Consider the following 17,336-nt stretch of genomic DNA (forward strand, 5'->3'; position numbering starts at 1 on the left):
CAAACTCATTTGCTTCTGAGACAAACATAAATAGTGAATGTTAAGTCAATGAATACATTTATTTCAAAGACAAATATTGCATGTTCAACTGACCAGTGCTCAGCATAAGTATAATTTCATACGACCTGTTGGAAAAGCATCCCAGATGGCTCCTTATGAAGCTGTTTGAGAAAATGTTGAGAGTGTGCTAAGCTAAAGTAAAGGATGCTGAAGAATCTTTCACACTAACTGATACATTTTTTTATCATTGCATGATTACATGTGCATTTAATCATTGTGTTCACTTAACCTTTATTATGAAGTTTGGAAAACAAAACACTTATTGCTTACTTATTAATCAAAGATTATGTATGCTTTAGTTTGTCCTGTTATGCGGTACATGCTGGCTGATGGTTTTCATTCTCATCACACACACTCACATGCATGATATGTTTTGCAGTGTCCAAGGCCTGACCTTCAGCAGGTGGCACAGGACAGCACACATGCTTACATGGCGTTTTCAGCACATCAGTCACACACTCAGCACAAAGGTTACTCAGCACATCAATCACACGCACACACACACACACACACACACATTCTTATGCTGGCACCTCTACACCACACCAGTATACAGCAAGTGTGTGCCAGTGAACACATGGATGCAAAAGCACTGCATGTGGATTTTATTCAAGATTTTCATTAATTATGCTAAGCATTCAAAGTCAGGAGATTTTTTTTTTTATGAAATTTTATGCTGAATTACATATGTGAGTTCAATAAGCAAGAAAGTGAGAAATTATTCATTTTAAATTGCACAAAACTTGTGACTTCTAAGGGGGAAATCACTGCTTGAATCTCTCTTGGGAATAACGGGCCCCAATATTATTTACTTGCAAATGAAGAACCCAGATATTTTTTGAGGCTATTTCCTTAAAACCAACTCTATTTTTGCTTAAAAAAAAAAAAAAAAAAAAAAAAAAACATGCAGAGCCTGGTTACTCACACAGATGACACGGCTGGGGGAGCTGATGCTGGAGCCTGGGGGAGAGATTGAGGTTTCAGACATGCGCCGTACTCTCAGCTTCCTCTCCGCTCTAGCTGCCTGCTTGCACACAGGATGCCACACCTCAGCACCTAAGAGGCAGATCAGAGAACTGAGAACACATCCTGACTTCCACGCTCACGTTTAGCCACAATGCCGTGGAGAACACGGACAGTATAAGTTTGCATTTGATCACAGGACCTGTGAAGGTTACTCAGCTGTTAATCTGACTGTCCACAATGTGTCTTTGCTGTCTTTAGATGCGTGAAGTGCAGTGTTATTCACAGAATAGCAGTACGCAACACTATACAGATGAAATATTGTGTAAGCACAGCAGTGTAAACGTGTGAAATTAATAATGGTGCAGTAATGCAGTAACTGTAGAATAAGAGTGATAATAGTTTATCAGTAATATCTATGGCCTGTAGCTGATTAAGGTATTGGCCTGAGTGTAAAAACTGTTCTTGTGTGTGACCGTCTTAGTGGACATAGTTCTGTAGTGTCTGTGACAGGAGCAGCTAAAAGAGGAGACCAGGGTGCAAGGAGTCTCGTTTTCTGGTTTTTGAGCAGTATAAGTCCTGAATTCTGGTTGTAGATTCTGTTGTAGAATTGTGGAGAGGTGTGAATGTGTCCCTCTTAAACCTACAATAGAAGTTGTTCCGGTCATTGATGGTTCTCCTAAGATTCCTTTGCTGGGATCTCCACCACTGAACTGGAATATTGCAGTTTGGTTTTGGCATCTGGCTGAACCTTTTAGCTTTCTATTGGATGCATTAACATTTTTACACTTCTTACTCACCCTCCTCACTATACTTTCTCTCTCCATGTGAAAGAAAGCTATCGCATTGCTGAAATGCATGTTACACACTAATGTTGCTTGTACCTTGTTTTTTACATGGTTTTGAATCAACAGAAATCCTCCAATACTTCAAATCAAATCTTTTCACAGTGACTTCCATGGAAATTAAGAAGGTTTTTTTACTTCTGCTGTAAAGTAATTGCCTTTTTGGAGATGGTTTTGTGTGACAGTAATTATATACTAGTGGAATAATTTAATGCCTAGCAGGCACTATAAAGAAAATAACATGCAGTCATATGACTCAACAAGAAAAAAACTACTGCACAGAACATTAAGTCACAGTCGAACGGGGTTGTAAGAGTCAGGAAAATCATCACTATATGTCATATGACCTCCATCATGGCTAATCACAGGACAAAGTAAAATCTTAGTCATCATATTGTTTAACAAAGGGTAAATCCGTTACTTTACAATTAGGTTCAGACATCAACCAAAGATAACTTCAAAGGCTCTTCTGAATAGCTTAGTGCAACAGGCGCGCATACAAAACAAATCTAACCGAGACTACAGTATTATCAGTGTTAACACTGTCTCGGAAACTGTAGCTGTGTTCCCTAGAACATGTTTAAATGTCCATGTTGGGCAAAAATATGTCTCCAAAAGAATCTCTGCTTTCTGTGTGTTACTATGGTTTTTATTACTCTGTAAAAGCACACATGAAAAGTCATGAGCAGTAACAATAATATTCTGAAATCTGGTAGAGCAGCCCAGCAGCTTCGTTCTCAGTAGAAAATGTTTAATATCAGGTGCATTCTATGACTAAAATACAGGGTTATTTGCTGTAGAATATTTAGTTCACTCTCTGAGTTTAACAGCTTTGAAAATTCAGGTCATGCCCAAAAATTAAAAAAAATCTTTTGAGACCCCAAATCTATTATAAATGAAGTCAGTCTAAAAAACACTGCCCACCACATGTGCTTTACTGGATCCATAATGCCACACAGTCTTGGACCCAGATGATTGCCACTTGTTATGGAATCTGAATTTGGACGATCAACTTAGACAGTACTTAGGAATCAATACTTTCTACAGCAATTTCAGATCTACACTAAATATTAGTTGGTGGTGTTGGTTGCTAACAATGACCTTTTACACAAATGTACCCTTTCTCGCACAGCATATGAGAAAATGTGAATAGGGCAAATACAATGGGGGCTGCTGCTGTGCCCCCCTCCTCAAATTACAAAACAATTAATAATTATATATATATATATATATATATATATATATATATATACACATCATTCAGAATGCAAATAAAAAAACAATTTGGTTTAAGCTTACCAACCCCTCAGGGTCTTCATGGCAAACTGATTCTGTCTGCGGTAAGTGAGTTTGGTCTTTCAGACCTCTTACTCACCTGTCAGGTACATCTCCTCTCCCTCTGTAAACATCATCTGACACCGGGCACATCGAGCACAGGTAGGGTGGTAGTGTTTCCCTCCAGCCTGAAGTCAAACAGGGAGAAACGATAATGAGCACTGTTGCAATAGAAGCCATCAAAAAAAGCCACCATGAAGGGATCATGAAGGGAATAAACTCCTCTTTTCCATTTGTTAAACCTGTAACAATACGTGCTATAATGCCTCCAATTAAAGCGCATTGAGCACAGAGCCTATTTCAGTAGCAGATTCTGTATAAACCAACAGAGTAATAAGCTCTGGTTGTCCTGTAATGCTGTTTTTCCAGCAGCTCAGAAGAGACTTCATCATCACAGCCATGCTTAACAACCCTCTTGATCATCGTAGGCTGCTCTCGAGCATCTCCTAGACTCTTAATTGCCAGGCGTCAGTAATTGAGGGAACTATTCCTCAGAGGCTGCTGATGACTCTGAGCTCAGTGAACACAACAACGCATCATCTCTACCCATGAGCTCACTCCACGGTCTCCAAATCCTGAGGTGAATGTTCAATTAAAACATGGATACTAGCACAGCTCCCTGGCCTTGTTAAAGATCATGGTGTGACATTAAACACTGTGTGCTCTCATTAGATGATATGTTCAACTTTTATTTGTAGGCATGATAAGAAAACGTCAAGGCACCAAAATTGATCATCCTCTGTGCAGCATGGTAGTAAAGTAAATCCTTCTCTTTAGGAAAAAGCATTGGTATAAATCACTGACCTCACTTTGATTTCACTTCGATTTAAGTACAATTAGTTCTAAAACAATCCAATCCATTATGAAGAAATAATCAATATACACAATAATTTAATTTGATTATCATGGTTAGATTCCAAACACAACTGGGAAAAGTATAAAGGCAATATTGGATTTTTTTTATTTTGCCAAAAAGTAACCATTATATTGAATGAATATCAATGCAGTTTGATTGCCAAAAACTGATTTGATAAAATTTTGATTTATTCTGGACTGTTTTATATTTCTCACAATTTAGCAAGGCATTTTGATATTGCCACTGTAAGCTGATGCTGATGAAGACATTTATATAGCCTCTTCAAATTCTTTCTTTGTTTATTTTATTTTTTAATTTACTCTTATAGTCTGGTATAGTTTTTCATTTTGAATAAGCTAATTAAAACACTCTAACTTTGTTACAGCTTTATTTTCTTATTTCAAGTCAATTTTCTAATTCATTACAAACTAAAATTTTGAATTATACCTTAATCAACATATTTTATTTTGTCACAAGCCTAACGCCTAGTAAATTAGGTTAGAATAACCCAGAAAGTCGCAATACTTTCATTTAATCTTTTGAGTTAACTTAATACAAAATAACTTTGCACATTTTTAATGCTGACCAGTAACCCCCATATAGTCACCCTCTGCAAGAGAAAATGATAACTTGTTCTTACACTGCAATAAGAGATACAATATGAGATAAATTATTAAATCCAACTTCAGTGAAGTTTCTATTTTTGTGTAAAAAGAAAAACCTGAACAAAGCAGGTTTTAACTGAAAATCAGTTTTTCAATTAGACTAATATAAAAATATACCTTTTGCAGTGTAATAATAATTCTAAAAGAAACTCTACAATTGACTTGATACCCGCAGCATTGCCATCCTCTTGTACTAGACAACCTATTTCTAAACCAAATCTCCACCCAAAGTAGTAAAAGCACTGACATTTTCTTCTCATATCCTCATATCACTCTGCACTCCAGTAAAAGTGCACTCACTTTGGCCATAAACACCAACCTCCACGGGCTGCTAAGAAAGCTTCCAGAAATAGTCTGAGATTGACATGTGACCTAAATGAGTTTGAGTTTTCTGTTGAAGTCCAGGTTGTTCGATGGCCAGGTGGACTGCACACTTAATCTTATTTGTCAGCATTAAGAGAAGACTATCTTCACACAGCCTGACCCTTTGAACTATTCTTATGTCATATAGCATTTCCGGCTTTAACACTTCCTCAACATTTCCTCTGCCGTTTCTTGGACATGTCTTCCCTTCTACCTGCTCAGCTGTAACAGCTGAGTTACACTCAGAGGACAGATGTTTTCAGTAATATTACTGCAAGTCACCAGCAGAGGGACGCTTGGTCTCATGGACAAAAAGTGGACAATGGAAGAGGAAACCAAGGGTCGCCTGGTTCACATCAAGGTGTTGTAGTTTCAGTAGGGGTTTCTATAAAGCTTGGCAGATTTAGGTTAAATTACATTACTTACTTACATACTAAGTAAGACTGCAGACTAATATGATAATATATTTTTTAAAACAATATTAGTTTTTTATATATATATATATATAATAATATGTTTTCTGGACAAAATGTGAACAAAAATGGTACAGAATGTCATGTGTGCCTAATGGTACTACAGTATCAGTGCAGTTTGTTTACAGTACAGTATCGTTATAGTTATATTATGTTTTGTATTATAAATAATTGGGCAAGATAACTATGCATATGAATATTGAATTGAATATGCATCAGTGTAATCACTATTCATACACTCTTAAACATAATTTTTTTTCAGCAATGTCACAGAAGAACCACTTTTGGTTCTATAAAGAACCATGTTGGTAATAGAGATGTGTGAGTGTGTGAAGAAGCTTTAGATTGGTAAAGAACCTTTACATCAAACAAAGGTTCTTTAGATCTTTAGAAAGCTCTTCACATTCATCTCTAGTCCACAAATGGTTTGTAAAATACATTATGCAAATTGCCGCTCATTGTGACCAATTTCAATAATTTATTTTATGTTTATGAAAAAATATGCACCTGTTTATTTCACATGTATTTTCAGTACAACTCCTCAGCCCAAAAGCCTGTGTATATCCACCATGTACTACCGTAGGGCTGTCTGTGGTACGGTGCCAATGTGTCAACTGTAAACCCTGGTGGATGGCTCATGGAGCGTGGAGGCTGGGTTTCCCTCTCGAGTTCTCTCATGCCACCCTGTTTACTCCCTGTGGACTCAACAGCAGTCGTGATTATCTTCACTGATGCCTCACAACTCTTCTACCAAAGCCTAATTATACCAGCTGAAACAGCAAGGCATGCCCTAGTGCTCCTGCATCTTAACAACACCTCATTCCGCGCCCGGAAGTAATGCTTTCGAGTTGAAGTAGTCTTTACTCAGCTGAAAGCTCTTGTGCTGTTGAGCTGCTGAGGATCCTCAAAATAAAAGTGGCAGGTGATTGTATCACTCACAGTAATGGGATAGCTTTTTTTATCAGCATATGTGATTCCTGGAAATCAAACTCATGACCGTAGAGATACTGATGTTAATTTACAAAGTAAATCTTGCAGTAATCTTCAAGTCAAATATCTTGTCAAATGAGTTAAAATTGCTGTTATATGTATACTGACAGATCTTCTAAAAGACAAAATGTTTATTGATAAGGTAATTTATAGATCATACTATCTATATTTAGCTGACATTCTATATGTAATTCTATCATATAATTATAAATTATATGATGACTCCTGGTTCGGAATGAACCTGGCCCATTATACAAGCTCCACTGACCATAAAGAAGCACTTTGTAGTTCTATAATTCCAGATTGCAGCCCATCTGTTTCTCTAAATACTTTGTTAGCCTCCCTTCACCCTGTTTTCAGGACCACCACAGAGCAGGTCGTATTTGGGTGCTGTTTCATTCTTAGCACTGCAGTGGCATTGACATGGTGGTGATGTGTTAGTGTGTGTTGTGCTGGTATGAGTGGATCAGACAGCAGTGCTGCTGGAGTTTTTAAACCCCTCAGGGTCACTGCTGGTTTGAGAATAGTCCACCAACCAAAAATATTCAGCCAACAGCATCCTGACTATCAAAGAACAGGGTGAAAGCAGGTTAACAAAGTATGCACAGAAAAAGACGGACTACAGTCTGTAATTAAAGAACCACAGGTAACAGGATATAGCCTATATACTAGGAGTGCTCACAATATTCTAATATGATCAAATATTTACACATTTGCAACACACTTACTTTATTAAGACATACACATTTTTCAACCTACTCTCAAATTCAGCAACTGCCCACTGACCTAAATTAGAAATTCAAGGAACATAGGCCTACATTTTTATCTCCATAAGATTACCACATTAGGTGTTGTAATGTTAAGGGTGTGTAAGACAGCCATAATGTGGGTGGATGGTAGGAGGCTAAAGATGAGTTGGAGCAACAGGAGCTTATGCTTTCTCTGCTTGAGGAATTAGAGAGCTGTCAGTCTGTGGGTGCTCCAAGGCGTGGTATATGAGTGGGAGCCTCCCAAGGGGGGACTGAGTGCAAATCAAACAGGCAGGATAAAGATAAATCAGTCTGTGGCCCACCAGCTATAAATAACCCCTCAAAAAACCTCCTGCTAGAACACACAGCACTTCACACCAACCACTCAGACAGGCACAAGAGCACACAGCCAGGAAAGCAGAGTGTGTGGGGGTCTGTGTGTGTGTGTGAGTGTGTGCACATACACTTACATACATATGTATTTGTGAGACTGTATTTGGTTTTGTCTGAGGGAGTGTGTTACTGTTAAGCTTCATCAGCTCGGAACTGTCTGTGCTGCCAAATGATCTCCTTTCTCATTTGTATGTAAACTACCTCATCATGTTGATCTCCCTCTGTGACTGTCACACACCGGTTCTCTCGCTCTCTCCCCCCCTCTCTCTCTCATCTCTCCACTGTTCATGTCTCTCTCTCTTTGCCTCTGTGGTTCCTCAAAATGCTTTTCCACTTTGTTCTTTTTCTCGCTTTCTCCTTGTGGCAGGCAGAGCAAACACATGGAAGTCTGGAGGTGCCAGGAAAACCATTAAAGCGTGAGAACATGCTGCATTACGTCAACATTTGAACTACAGAAGTAGCTGAGTTATTACTTCACTTTACTTTATTCAAATGTGATTCAGAGTTGCCACTTCCTTACCATTTAGTAAGATACTAATTATTTTTACTGTCAATTCAGTGTCTGATTTTTCTTTATAAGAAGGGCAAATTATAAAAATGCACTGAAGAAAAATAAACACAATCTGTGCACAATCTTTCAAAAGACATATGGCAAAAACATGTTTATTCCTTGTCAGTGTCTATATATAAAACGCATCAGTTGAAGACTGTAAAATATTGTCACTGTCACTCAACAACCTTGTATCTCCTTAAAAAAGCAACCTTACTTTCAATGTTTCAATGGAAGTCAATGTGAAATATTTTTTTCTATTGGTCCATGCATCATGTAATTGACATCTGCCCAAATCAAATTATGGCAAAAGGTGAAATATGGCCAAATTGGACAAGGTTTTTTGTATGACAGTGACAATATGTATAATGCAAACTGACACCTAGTCACTGCTGATGAATTAGGAAATGATATTCTGATCAGTATTATTTTAAAGCATAAACCCAATTTAATCCATGATGTGTGCACATTCTATGATTAAATAATTAAGCAATATAATGTGATATATGGGAGTGAAATACTGTGAGATATTGGCGCTGGTACACCTCGAGTGCATTACTGTCATTATACCAAAGTTCCATTCTTAAAGTTTATTGTTTAATTTTTAGATAAAAAGTACAGAAATAGTTTTTATAGTTGCATTACGGAAAATAAACATTTCTATGCACCACCCAGCTGTTAAAACAACATTTTCATTATCTGACTATGCCCCTCAGTCGTAGTAGTAGAGAAACAGTTCATAATTTCCCAATCATCAGGGTTACAAGCAATGGCCAAAGCATTAGATGACCCCTTCTACCTTAACTGATGCAGCAGATCATGCTTCCTCTGATTTGCTGATCTTATTCTGTGTCTCAAACCATATGTACCCTACCTACCGAACTAGCAACACCTCTGATGAGTACTGTTCCGTTGTGCCTGTGTGTCTGTTTGGGACGCCATGTGAATAACAGTGTGAAATCTCTAGCATTTAGCTTTCATTTAATTTCAGCTTTCACTGGAAGGATCAGGCTGGTCATTAAAAGCCTCATCCTACCAAATAAAATCGAAACAGATGTTTCCAAAGCCGGTAGATTTTAGGTCATACTAATTAATAACTAATTATAATTGTATAATTGTGTATAATTATGATTATAATTAATTTGGAGAGTCCTTTACTTATATAATTATAACACTGCTGCTTTGTCATGGCTGGTGTTTTTGTCTTGCAAGCACTGGCATCTTTGCTGGGTTGCATGTGCATGTGGCAGAGTAACATCTTTGGTTTAAGTGCAATATTGGTACTCCAAGAACGTCTCTCAGCCAATCACACTGCAGGTCAGAACTAACTGTGGTATAACTGTGGACAGCCTTGTGGACAGTCTTCTAGTTTTTTTTCACAAAATTTTTTTTCACAAAAATATTTTAGAATCTTTTAAAAGAGGGTGATAAATATTTAATTACAGTCCCATTCATCTCCTCACATTTTAGCTTTTGATCTTTTTATAAACAGTGCCTCATGCCACTGACAGATCAGTCCCGGTCCGTTTCAACACTTTTGCTTTGCCAACACAGGTACACAAACACATGTGACATTCTGCTCAGTCACCAAAGGCAGGCCCTATGAATGTTTAGATATGGAAAGAATGACCTGAAACATGTGCAAACTGGTGCTGATTTTTATTTAGCTATTTTGTTGTTGTTGCTGTTGCTGTCAACTGGACTGGTGATTTATAATTTGGCTGAGGTGCTTTAGCTCTCCTGCACCTGAGAAGAAAGCATCATATTAATAACTGGACAGCAGCCATTTGGCTGAGTGGTCACAGTGGACCAGCATACTCACCTCCAGTACTCGTCCACTGATGTATCTGTTGCAGGACTCACACTTAATTCCGAACTGGGCATGGTAATCTGATTCACAGTATGGTATACCGTCTCTGAAAAACAAGCAAATCATACTTCAAAACTTTAATAATACTCAGAACAGTTGCATTGTTATTAGTTAATATTAGTATGCAACAGGCTCCTTTTCACTGCGATAGTAGTGGTAGTACTAGTAGTAGCAGTAGTCATAGTAGTTGAATTGCTCTCTGGGGAGAGCAGGGCACAAACTAATGTAGTATAGATTGTAACATAGACTTTATGTAGTTTATGTAGTTAAACAGAGATGCATAAGCATGCTTTTGATCATCTTCATCTATGAAATCGATAGTTTTGTACCCATATTTTAGTACCTTAACTTGTAAAATAAAGTGTCTTTTGACTAATGAGTCGTGTGTAAAGTCTAATGTACAAGCTTCCACATGGTGGGTTTTGTAATGCAGTGTTACACCTGTCACCCAGTGAGAGAATCCAATGGAGAAACGTCCCACATCAGGCTAATTATGGGCAGTGGTGGCTCAGCAGTTAGAGCTCCGGGCTATTGATGACAGGGTTGCAGGTTTGATACCCGGGCTCAGCAAGCTGCCACTGTTGGACCCTTAAGCAAGGCCCTTTAACCTCTGCGATGGCTGCCCACCGCTCTGGGCATGTGTGCTCACTGTCCAGTTTGTGTGTTCACTGCACGGCTGGGATAAAAGTGGAGACCAAATGGTTGTCTTTGTCTAATTCACCTGATTATAGAATTACTGTAAATGAAATTAGTTTGTCTGCTTGGGGCCAAAAAGAAATCTGACACAGGCTTTCTTACCAGGTTGTTTATATAAAAATATATCTTGCTGAGATGTTGTTTTAATGACTGAAAACAAAATGTGTTAGGGTGTGCCCTACTCTCCTGTTGTATTGTTATTGTCTGGATTCAGAACTTTAAAAGAACGTAAAACACATAAAAAAAACAGGGTGGATGATTCTCACTTGCTAATGTACTCTCCAGTGAGAACCAACCCGCAGGTCTGGCATTTAAAGCAGCTGACATGCCACTGTTTCTCCAATGCCAGGAGAGACTGGCCCTGCTTGATTTCCTCCTTACAGCCTGCACAGTCTACACAGAGACAGAGAGAAAGAGAGAGAGAGAGAGAGAGAGAGAGAGACAGAGATTAGTGCACCACATTTTTACGTCCTGCCTACATTTGCCTGGAAATGAATGTGAAGTTTATACATTTTTTTTTTCTGAAAGGTCGTACTGAATCCACAGCTTCATGAATCATTTGTCAAACTCAAGTGTTTAATAGCACAAAGCTTAGTCAAGCTGTGAACGCAAACTGACTGATGTAATATCTTGTGGTAAGTTGCTGCAAACACTCACACACATATATACACACACACAGACGTGCACACATACACACAAACTAGCTGTGTGAGGTGCTAAATCCAGGGTGGCGTTTGATGCATGACTGCAGCAGGCTCTGGTGTACTGAAAGGTCAGTCGATCGTTTGTTTTCATATGGACTGCTCGCAGCTATGTTTAGCCATAACCGCCCAGCACAGTGACCTCCTCACTTACCGTCTTCCTCATATCCCCCAGTCACTGACATGTTGAAGTGCTACATACCCTTAAAGGAGTATACCAGTGCTTTTCAACCTCACCAACCACATCTACAGTGCACAGTCGATCAGCAAGACCATTTATTTTGCTGTGCTTCTCTTTACTTGGAAAGAAACAGGTTGATAAATTACTATACATGTTTTTATTCATTTAGCAAGACAAATAAAAAAAACGTTAATTAGTTTGAATGACCAAATCATATCTTTTCAGTTCAACTACCTGGACAAAGCAAAAAGAAGAAGCTATAACCGGCTGCCACCAGATTTCTGATGAGGCAAGATTTGGTCCAATAAGATTTGGTGAAAGCAGGCACTGAGGTTTCAGTATGAGGAGGAGGACGAATGAAGCATGACTTGAAAGGAACCTTCTGCCTACAGTGAAACGTGGCGGTGGCTTGCTGATGCTCTAGGGCTGCTTTGCTTTCTCTCGCACAGGAAATCTGCAGCATGTGGAGGGCTAGATGGATTCAATCAAGTACCAGAAAATCCAAGGAGAAAACGTCATGCCTTCTGTGAGGAAGCTGAAGCTTGGACGTCATTGGACCTTTCAACTTGACAGTGATCCCAAGCATACCTTAAAGTCCACCGCGCCTTGGTTTTGGAAGAAGTCCTGGAAGATTCTGCAGTGGTCATCACAGTTGCCTGACTTGAACCCCACAAAAAATGTTTGGTTTATTGGAAGAAGGTGGGTGCGTCATGCAAGCCCAAGAATATTAGTGAACTGGAGGCGAATGGCCTAAGATTTCTCAGGATCGTTGCCAAAAGGGGTCAAACAATTTTGAAAATGAAAGCTTCAGCTAAAGTTCTACTTGGAGGCTGTATGGCAACATCACCTTTACCTTAACAAATCACCAATTTCCACCTGTCTTTAAAAGACTACTCTTTTTACTCGCCTACTTTGCTGCTTTCAGATGCTGACTCTTCTTTTCCCTCTTTCCTCCCTACCGCCACCAGATTGCAGTCTTCTGGAGTACTGCAGTAGTCATTAAAAGTTGTCTTGTTACATTAGTTGTGTTGAGCTGTTTAAATTGTTTAATTGGTTTCTTACAAACAGCTAAACGTTTGTACATTTTGCTAGTAAATCTAATTTGCAATTGGGGTGGAATATATTCGATTGTACAACCACTTCAGTCTGATAACAAACACAGAGTTTAATCACTGTCTCTGCCATTCTCTCTCTCTCTTTCTCTCTCTCTTTCTCTCTCTCCGCCTCAAACCTGACTTATCATAAGACATGACATCCGCTCTCCTTTTCCCTTACAGACACACAAATGCGTTGTAAGCACAAGTAACAATACATCCCTGAAAGAAATATCCATAAATCTATAAATTACATTATTGATACCGCAATACAGTGCATGGCAGAGACTGCTTGACCTGTTCACTGCTTGATTTTGCCACTTCACCTTGTTGGGGAGTAAAATGACCTATACAGTTAAAGTAAAATTAGGGTTCTGACTCTGTTGCCATGGCAATGAACGTCCTGATACGCTGTTGTGGGAGGGCATGCCAGGCAGAAATAAATACATTGTGCAGTTAACAGTTAATAGACAAGCAAAGCTGCCAACTGAAATTCTGTTTATTGTGTCTTACACACACACACACATACACATACACACACTACAGTGGCTGAACTTTCGCATTAAATGATCAATTCCCCACTCAGTCATTGATGAGGGTGCGCATGATTTAGAAGAGAGGAACATGCCAAGGAGATTTAAAGCTGTGTGTGTGCGTGAGTGTGTGTAGTATATTCATAGGACCCTATGGACAGTCCCACTGTGCAATACAAATCATGCTAAATAATTCAGGGTAAACTCCACTGGAGCTATAAACGTCACTTCATTCATAAAACACTGCATTGTTTGGAGACGGACTTACGACTTGGCCCATGAATCTTGATCGGTTCATTTGAAGAGACAAGCTTGTGAGAGCACTGCTGACAGACGCACTCTTTGCCACTGAATGTCACTCTGTCTCCAATCGGAAAGGGTTTTCTATGAAGAGAAGAAAAAGATATTCTGTCAATAGGTTTACATTTAAAAGTGCAAGAAAGACAATAGGGTCCACATGTACGACTTTTAGGGGCGAGCAGGAAACAATCTAACACATTTTGTTTTTTGTCAAATAATTTAAATTTGTTTGACAAAGATCAATACAACTTTTACAAAGGGCAATCTGCTCATCCCTGCTCCAAATGAAAACCCGAACTTTTCAGCACCAACCAGTTACAAACAATTGAGCCAAAAGTGGCCTGAGTGCAAATGTTACAACTAACCTCATAAGCAGGGTTTACTGAAACAGATTCAGAGGCTAGCTGTAACAGTCATTAAAAAAGTCTGGTACAATGATACAAACACAACCAATTCATTACATTTTTATGTTGATTAAACCAGATGTGTTTCTCAACATAAATACTTTAAAATGTAAATTAAATATGCTTAGTGAAAAGAAGCTGTAAGTCAAACACGGCAACTTCTTTTATTTTAATTTTTTTCAATTTAATTACATGAAAGACAGCAAAAAAATCTAATAGAAAAGTGACTTCTAAGCTGTTCTGAATTCATATGGAGGACTTCTTTCATGGTTAACTTTGGGAGGATCATCTAAACTAATCCACCTGGGTGGACGCTGTACTTGGACGTTGTCTGGCTAGCTTATGCTACACACTTTATGTTATATAACTGTCAAAGATCAAAAGCATGTTCTACTGTTACCTTTTAACTACATAAAGAAATACATGTTACATTTTATCCTGCTTTAGTTTAATCCCTGCCCTCCTGTATGCCTAAAACTGTGATTGCGTTTACATCTCACATAAAACATGTCACTCTGAATTTTAAAAAAGTAAATAATAATAATAATTGTATAGCCTTGATCTTAAGCCACACAATAACTCCCTGAATAAACACTAAAGCATTGAGCCATTCAATCAAACAAAAAGCTTTGCACATATAGGGAACATGCAGCAAGCCCAGTGGGGCCTCTTAAAGAGCAGAAAGCCCAGCTTGGTCATGTGATGGTTGCTGGAGGCCCACTAAGGGCCACTGAGGGTGAGGTGATGTTTCACCATAAATAGATGAGGCCTCCCAAAGCTTCCATCTGTTTCTGCCTTGTGCTAAAGACCCACCTAAACCCTTTAAAGCAATACTCCAGCGTTTCTCAACCTAATCACTATCTGCTATTGCGTCAATAAATTATGATTGTTTTCCTGTACTAAAAAACAAGCACAAGTATCCACCAACAGACAGACCAACATATCTAGCATCTGCCCACTGTCTTCTTTTACTACAGTTTTAAATAGCTTGTTTTTCGCCTAGTATTACTGATACTGATCATGGTCTGACCATTTCAGCTGATACTGACACCTACACTCTTATTGGTATCAATAGTAACCATTTTTTTTAAACTGATTATATGTTTTATTGGGTGAAACTGGTGATAGAGTGAACTGAATAATTTGAGCACAAAACATTATCATATAAAAATATTAAACTCAAACCCTTTAACATCAGAATCAAATAACATCTTACAAACAAAAAATACTAGACTATAATGCAATAATATCAAATTTAAACATAAAATTACATTGGCTATTTTAATCACCTAAAACTAGAACCAGCATCACACATGGCTGGGACCTGTATTTACGGGAAACGTAAAATGCAGCACTTCTATAATAGACAGCAGTATCGGCCCAAAAATAACCCTGCACACAGTAGTCCAGTGGCCTGCTCACTTGCCCCTTTTAAGTGAGGCCAGCTAAAAAACGTGAGCAGTGCTAATGGCTTGGCAGCACGGTCAATGTTTACTGCAGCTGGCTTCGCTTCTTTTGCTGTCCGCGTCTGCCAAAACACACATAAACACACACACACATGCACTGAGCGTCCGTGAGCTTGGCCTGTACCAGCGCATGAGCCACTGGGTGTATGAGATTTAGCCAAGCATATGGCGGGTGACACAGCACGGATATTTCATGGTCTGGTTTCAGAAGATTCCCTTTCTCCTACACACTTCAGCTATCCTCTCTTAGAACAGTGCATAAGCACCTGTCTGCATGCGTAATTAAAGAGGCTATAATAATCCAGTACGTCCACCTCCATCTACACAGTAATCAGGCAGGCTGGAAGCTTCTTCGCTGGGGACAAATCCTATTAGAGGAGCCCAGTCCTACAGCAAGTCTGCAATTATAAAGCAATCCGTTTACACTCAACCATGACCCGTGCATCACATCAGCTCAGACCTTGAAGCAGGATTACTCTCTCCAGCTCCTTTAAATGAAATGCACAGTAATGGCTCTGTTCTACAGCAATTGTCCCTAATTTAAAAAGTCAATCCACATGTGCACGCTCACACACACACACATAAAGTACAAAATGCCAAAGGCACAGAGCACAGCTGTAGCCACCTGGTAGCGTTAGGCATGGCTGCACACTTCAAGTACTAACACAAAACACACTTAAGCATGAATGCATACACACAAACATACAGTGGTTATATTATTGTCACTGTCATGTTAAAACCCAATCTTAAAAATATTTACAGGCAGCAATATTAAAAAAAATTGTTTAACTTTTAATGGGAGACAATTTAGAAAAAAGAAAAATGAAACATTGAAAATAAAATGCCCAACAACACTATATACATAACATTAACACCACCTCCTTATTTATACACTCAGCTTTAGTCTATCTGTTTCTCTGCATACTTTGTTAGCCTCCTTTCATCCTGATGTCAAAGGTCAGGACCACACAGGACCCCCACAGAGCAGGTATTATTTGCGTAGTGGATCATTCTCAGCACTGCAGTGACATTGGCATGGTGGTTGTTGTGCTGGTACGAGTGGATTAAACACAGCAGTGCTGCTGGAGTTTTTAAACACTGTGTCCACTCTATTAGACACTCCTACCTAGATGGTCAACCTTTTAGATGTAAAGTCAGAGACAGAAGCTCATCTGTTGCTTGCGTTGGTCATTTTCTAGTCCTTCATCAGTGCTCACAGGATGCTGCTACAGGACGCTGTTGGCTGGATATTTCTGGTCGGTGGACTATTCTCAGTCCAGCAGTGAAAGCTCATTGGGCCCATGGATTCATACTGTCAATGCTAATTTTCTGACCCTGACATCTGTGTGCCTCAGCAGAAATTGAGACTATGATTTTTCTAGTCTTTAACTGTCCAGTTGTGGTGACACTGCAGCTTCAGCTTTCTGTTCTTGGCTCAAAGAAATGAAAGTCTTCTGCTGTTGTAGCTCATCAACCTCAAGGTTCAGCATGCTGTGTATTCTGAGATGCTCTTCTGCACACCCCAATTCATTATCTGAGTTACCTAAGCCTTTCTGTCACCTAGCTGTAGACACTGTTCTGCCAAAAAATCCCAGGAGACCAGTCGTTGCCATGCTCAAAATCAGTGAGATCACATTTTCCCCATTCTCATGGTAATGTGAACATTTCCTGAAGCTTCTGGTCTATATCTGCATGATTTTAGGCATTGCACTACTGCCACTGGTTAGATAACTGCATAAATTATGTGTAGGTGCAGAGGTCGTCATCTGTGAGAACATATATGAAGCATTACGCATTCTTTATTTATTACAGCGGACTAAGGCACTGTGAGCAAAGGATGGTGGTTCGA

The 17,336-nt window shown here is 39.0% G+C and overlaps 1 protein-coding gene across 5 annotated transcripts in view; it reads right to left on the reverse strand.

The window, feature by feature from the left end:
- The window catches only part of ablim3 (actin binding LIM protein family, member 3), a 92,699-nt gene that overhangs the window by 23,418 nt on the left and 51,945 nt on the right, over nt 1-17,336 (reverse strand). For all 5 annotated transcript variants that reach the window (XM_072662894.1, XM_072662890.1, XM_072662893.1 and 2 more), the window contains exons 4-8: nt 13,586-13,701; nt 11,075-11,201; nt 10,065-10,158; nt 3,244-3,331; nt 986-1,116 (exon numbers count right to left, since the gene is read on the reverse strand). In XM_072662894.1, the coding sequence (XP_072518995.1) occupies nt 986-1,116; nt 3,244-3,331; nt 10,065-10,158; nt 11,075-11,201; nt 13,586-13,701 (556 nt within the window). The remainder of the gene's footprint in view (nt 1-985; nt 1,117-3,243; nt 3,332-10,064; nt 10,159-11,074; nt 11,202-13,585; nt 13,702-17,336) is intronic.

Source organism: Salminus brasiliensis, chromosome 19, assembly GCF_030463535.1.
Source record: "Salminus brasiliensis chromosome 19, fSalBra1.hap2, whole genome shotgun sequence".
Classification (NCBI taxonomy): domain Eukaryota; kingdom Metazoa; phylum Chordata; class Actinopteri; order Characiformes; family Bryconidae; genus Salminus; species Salminus brasiliensis.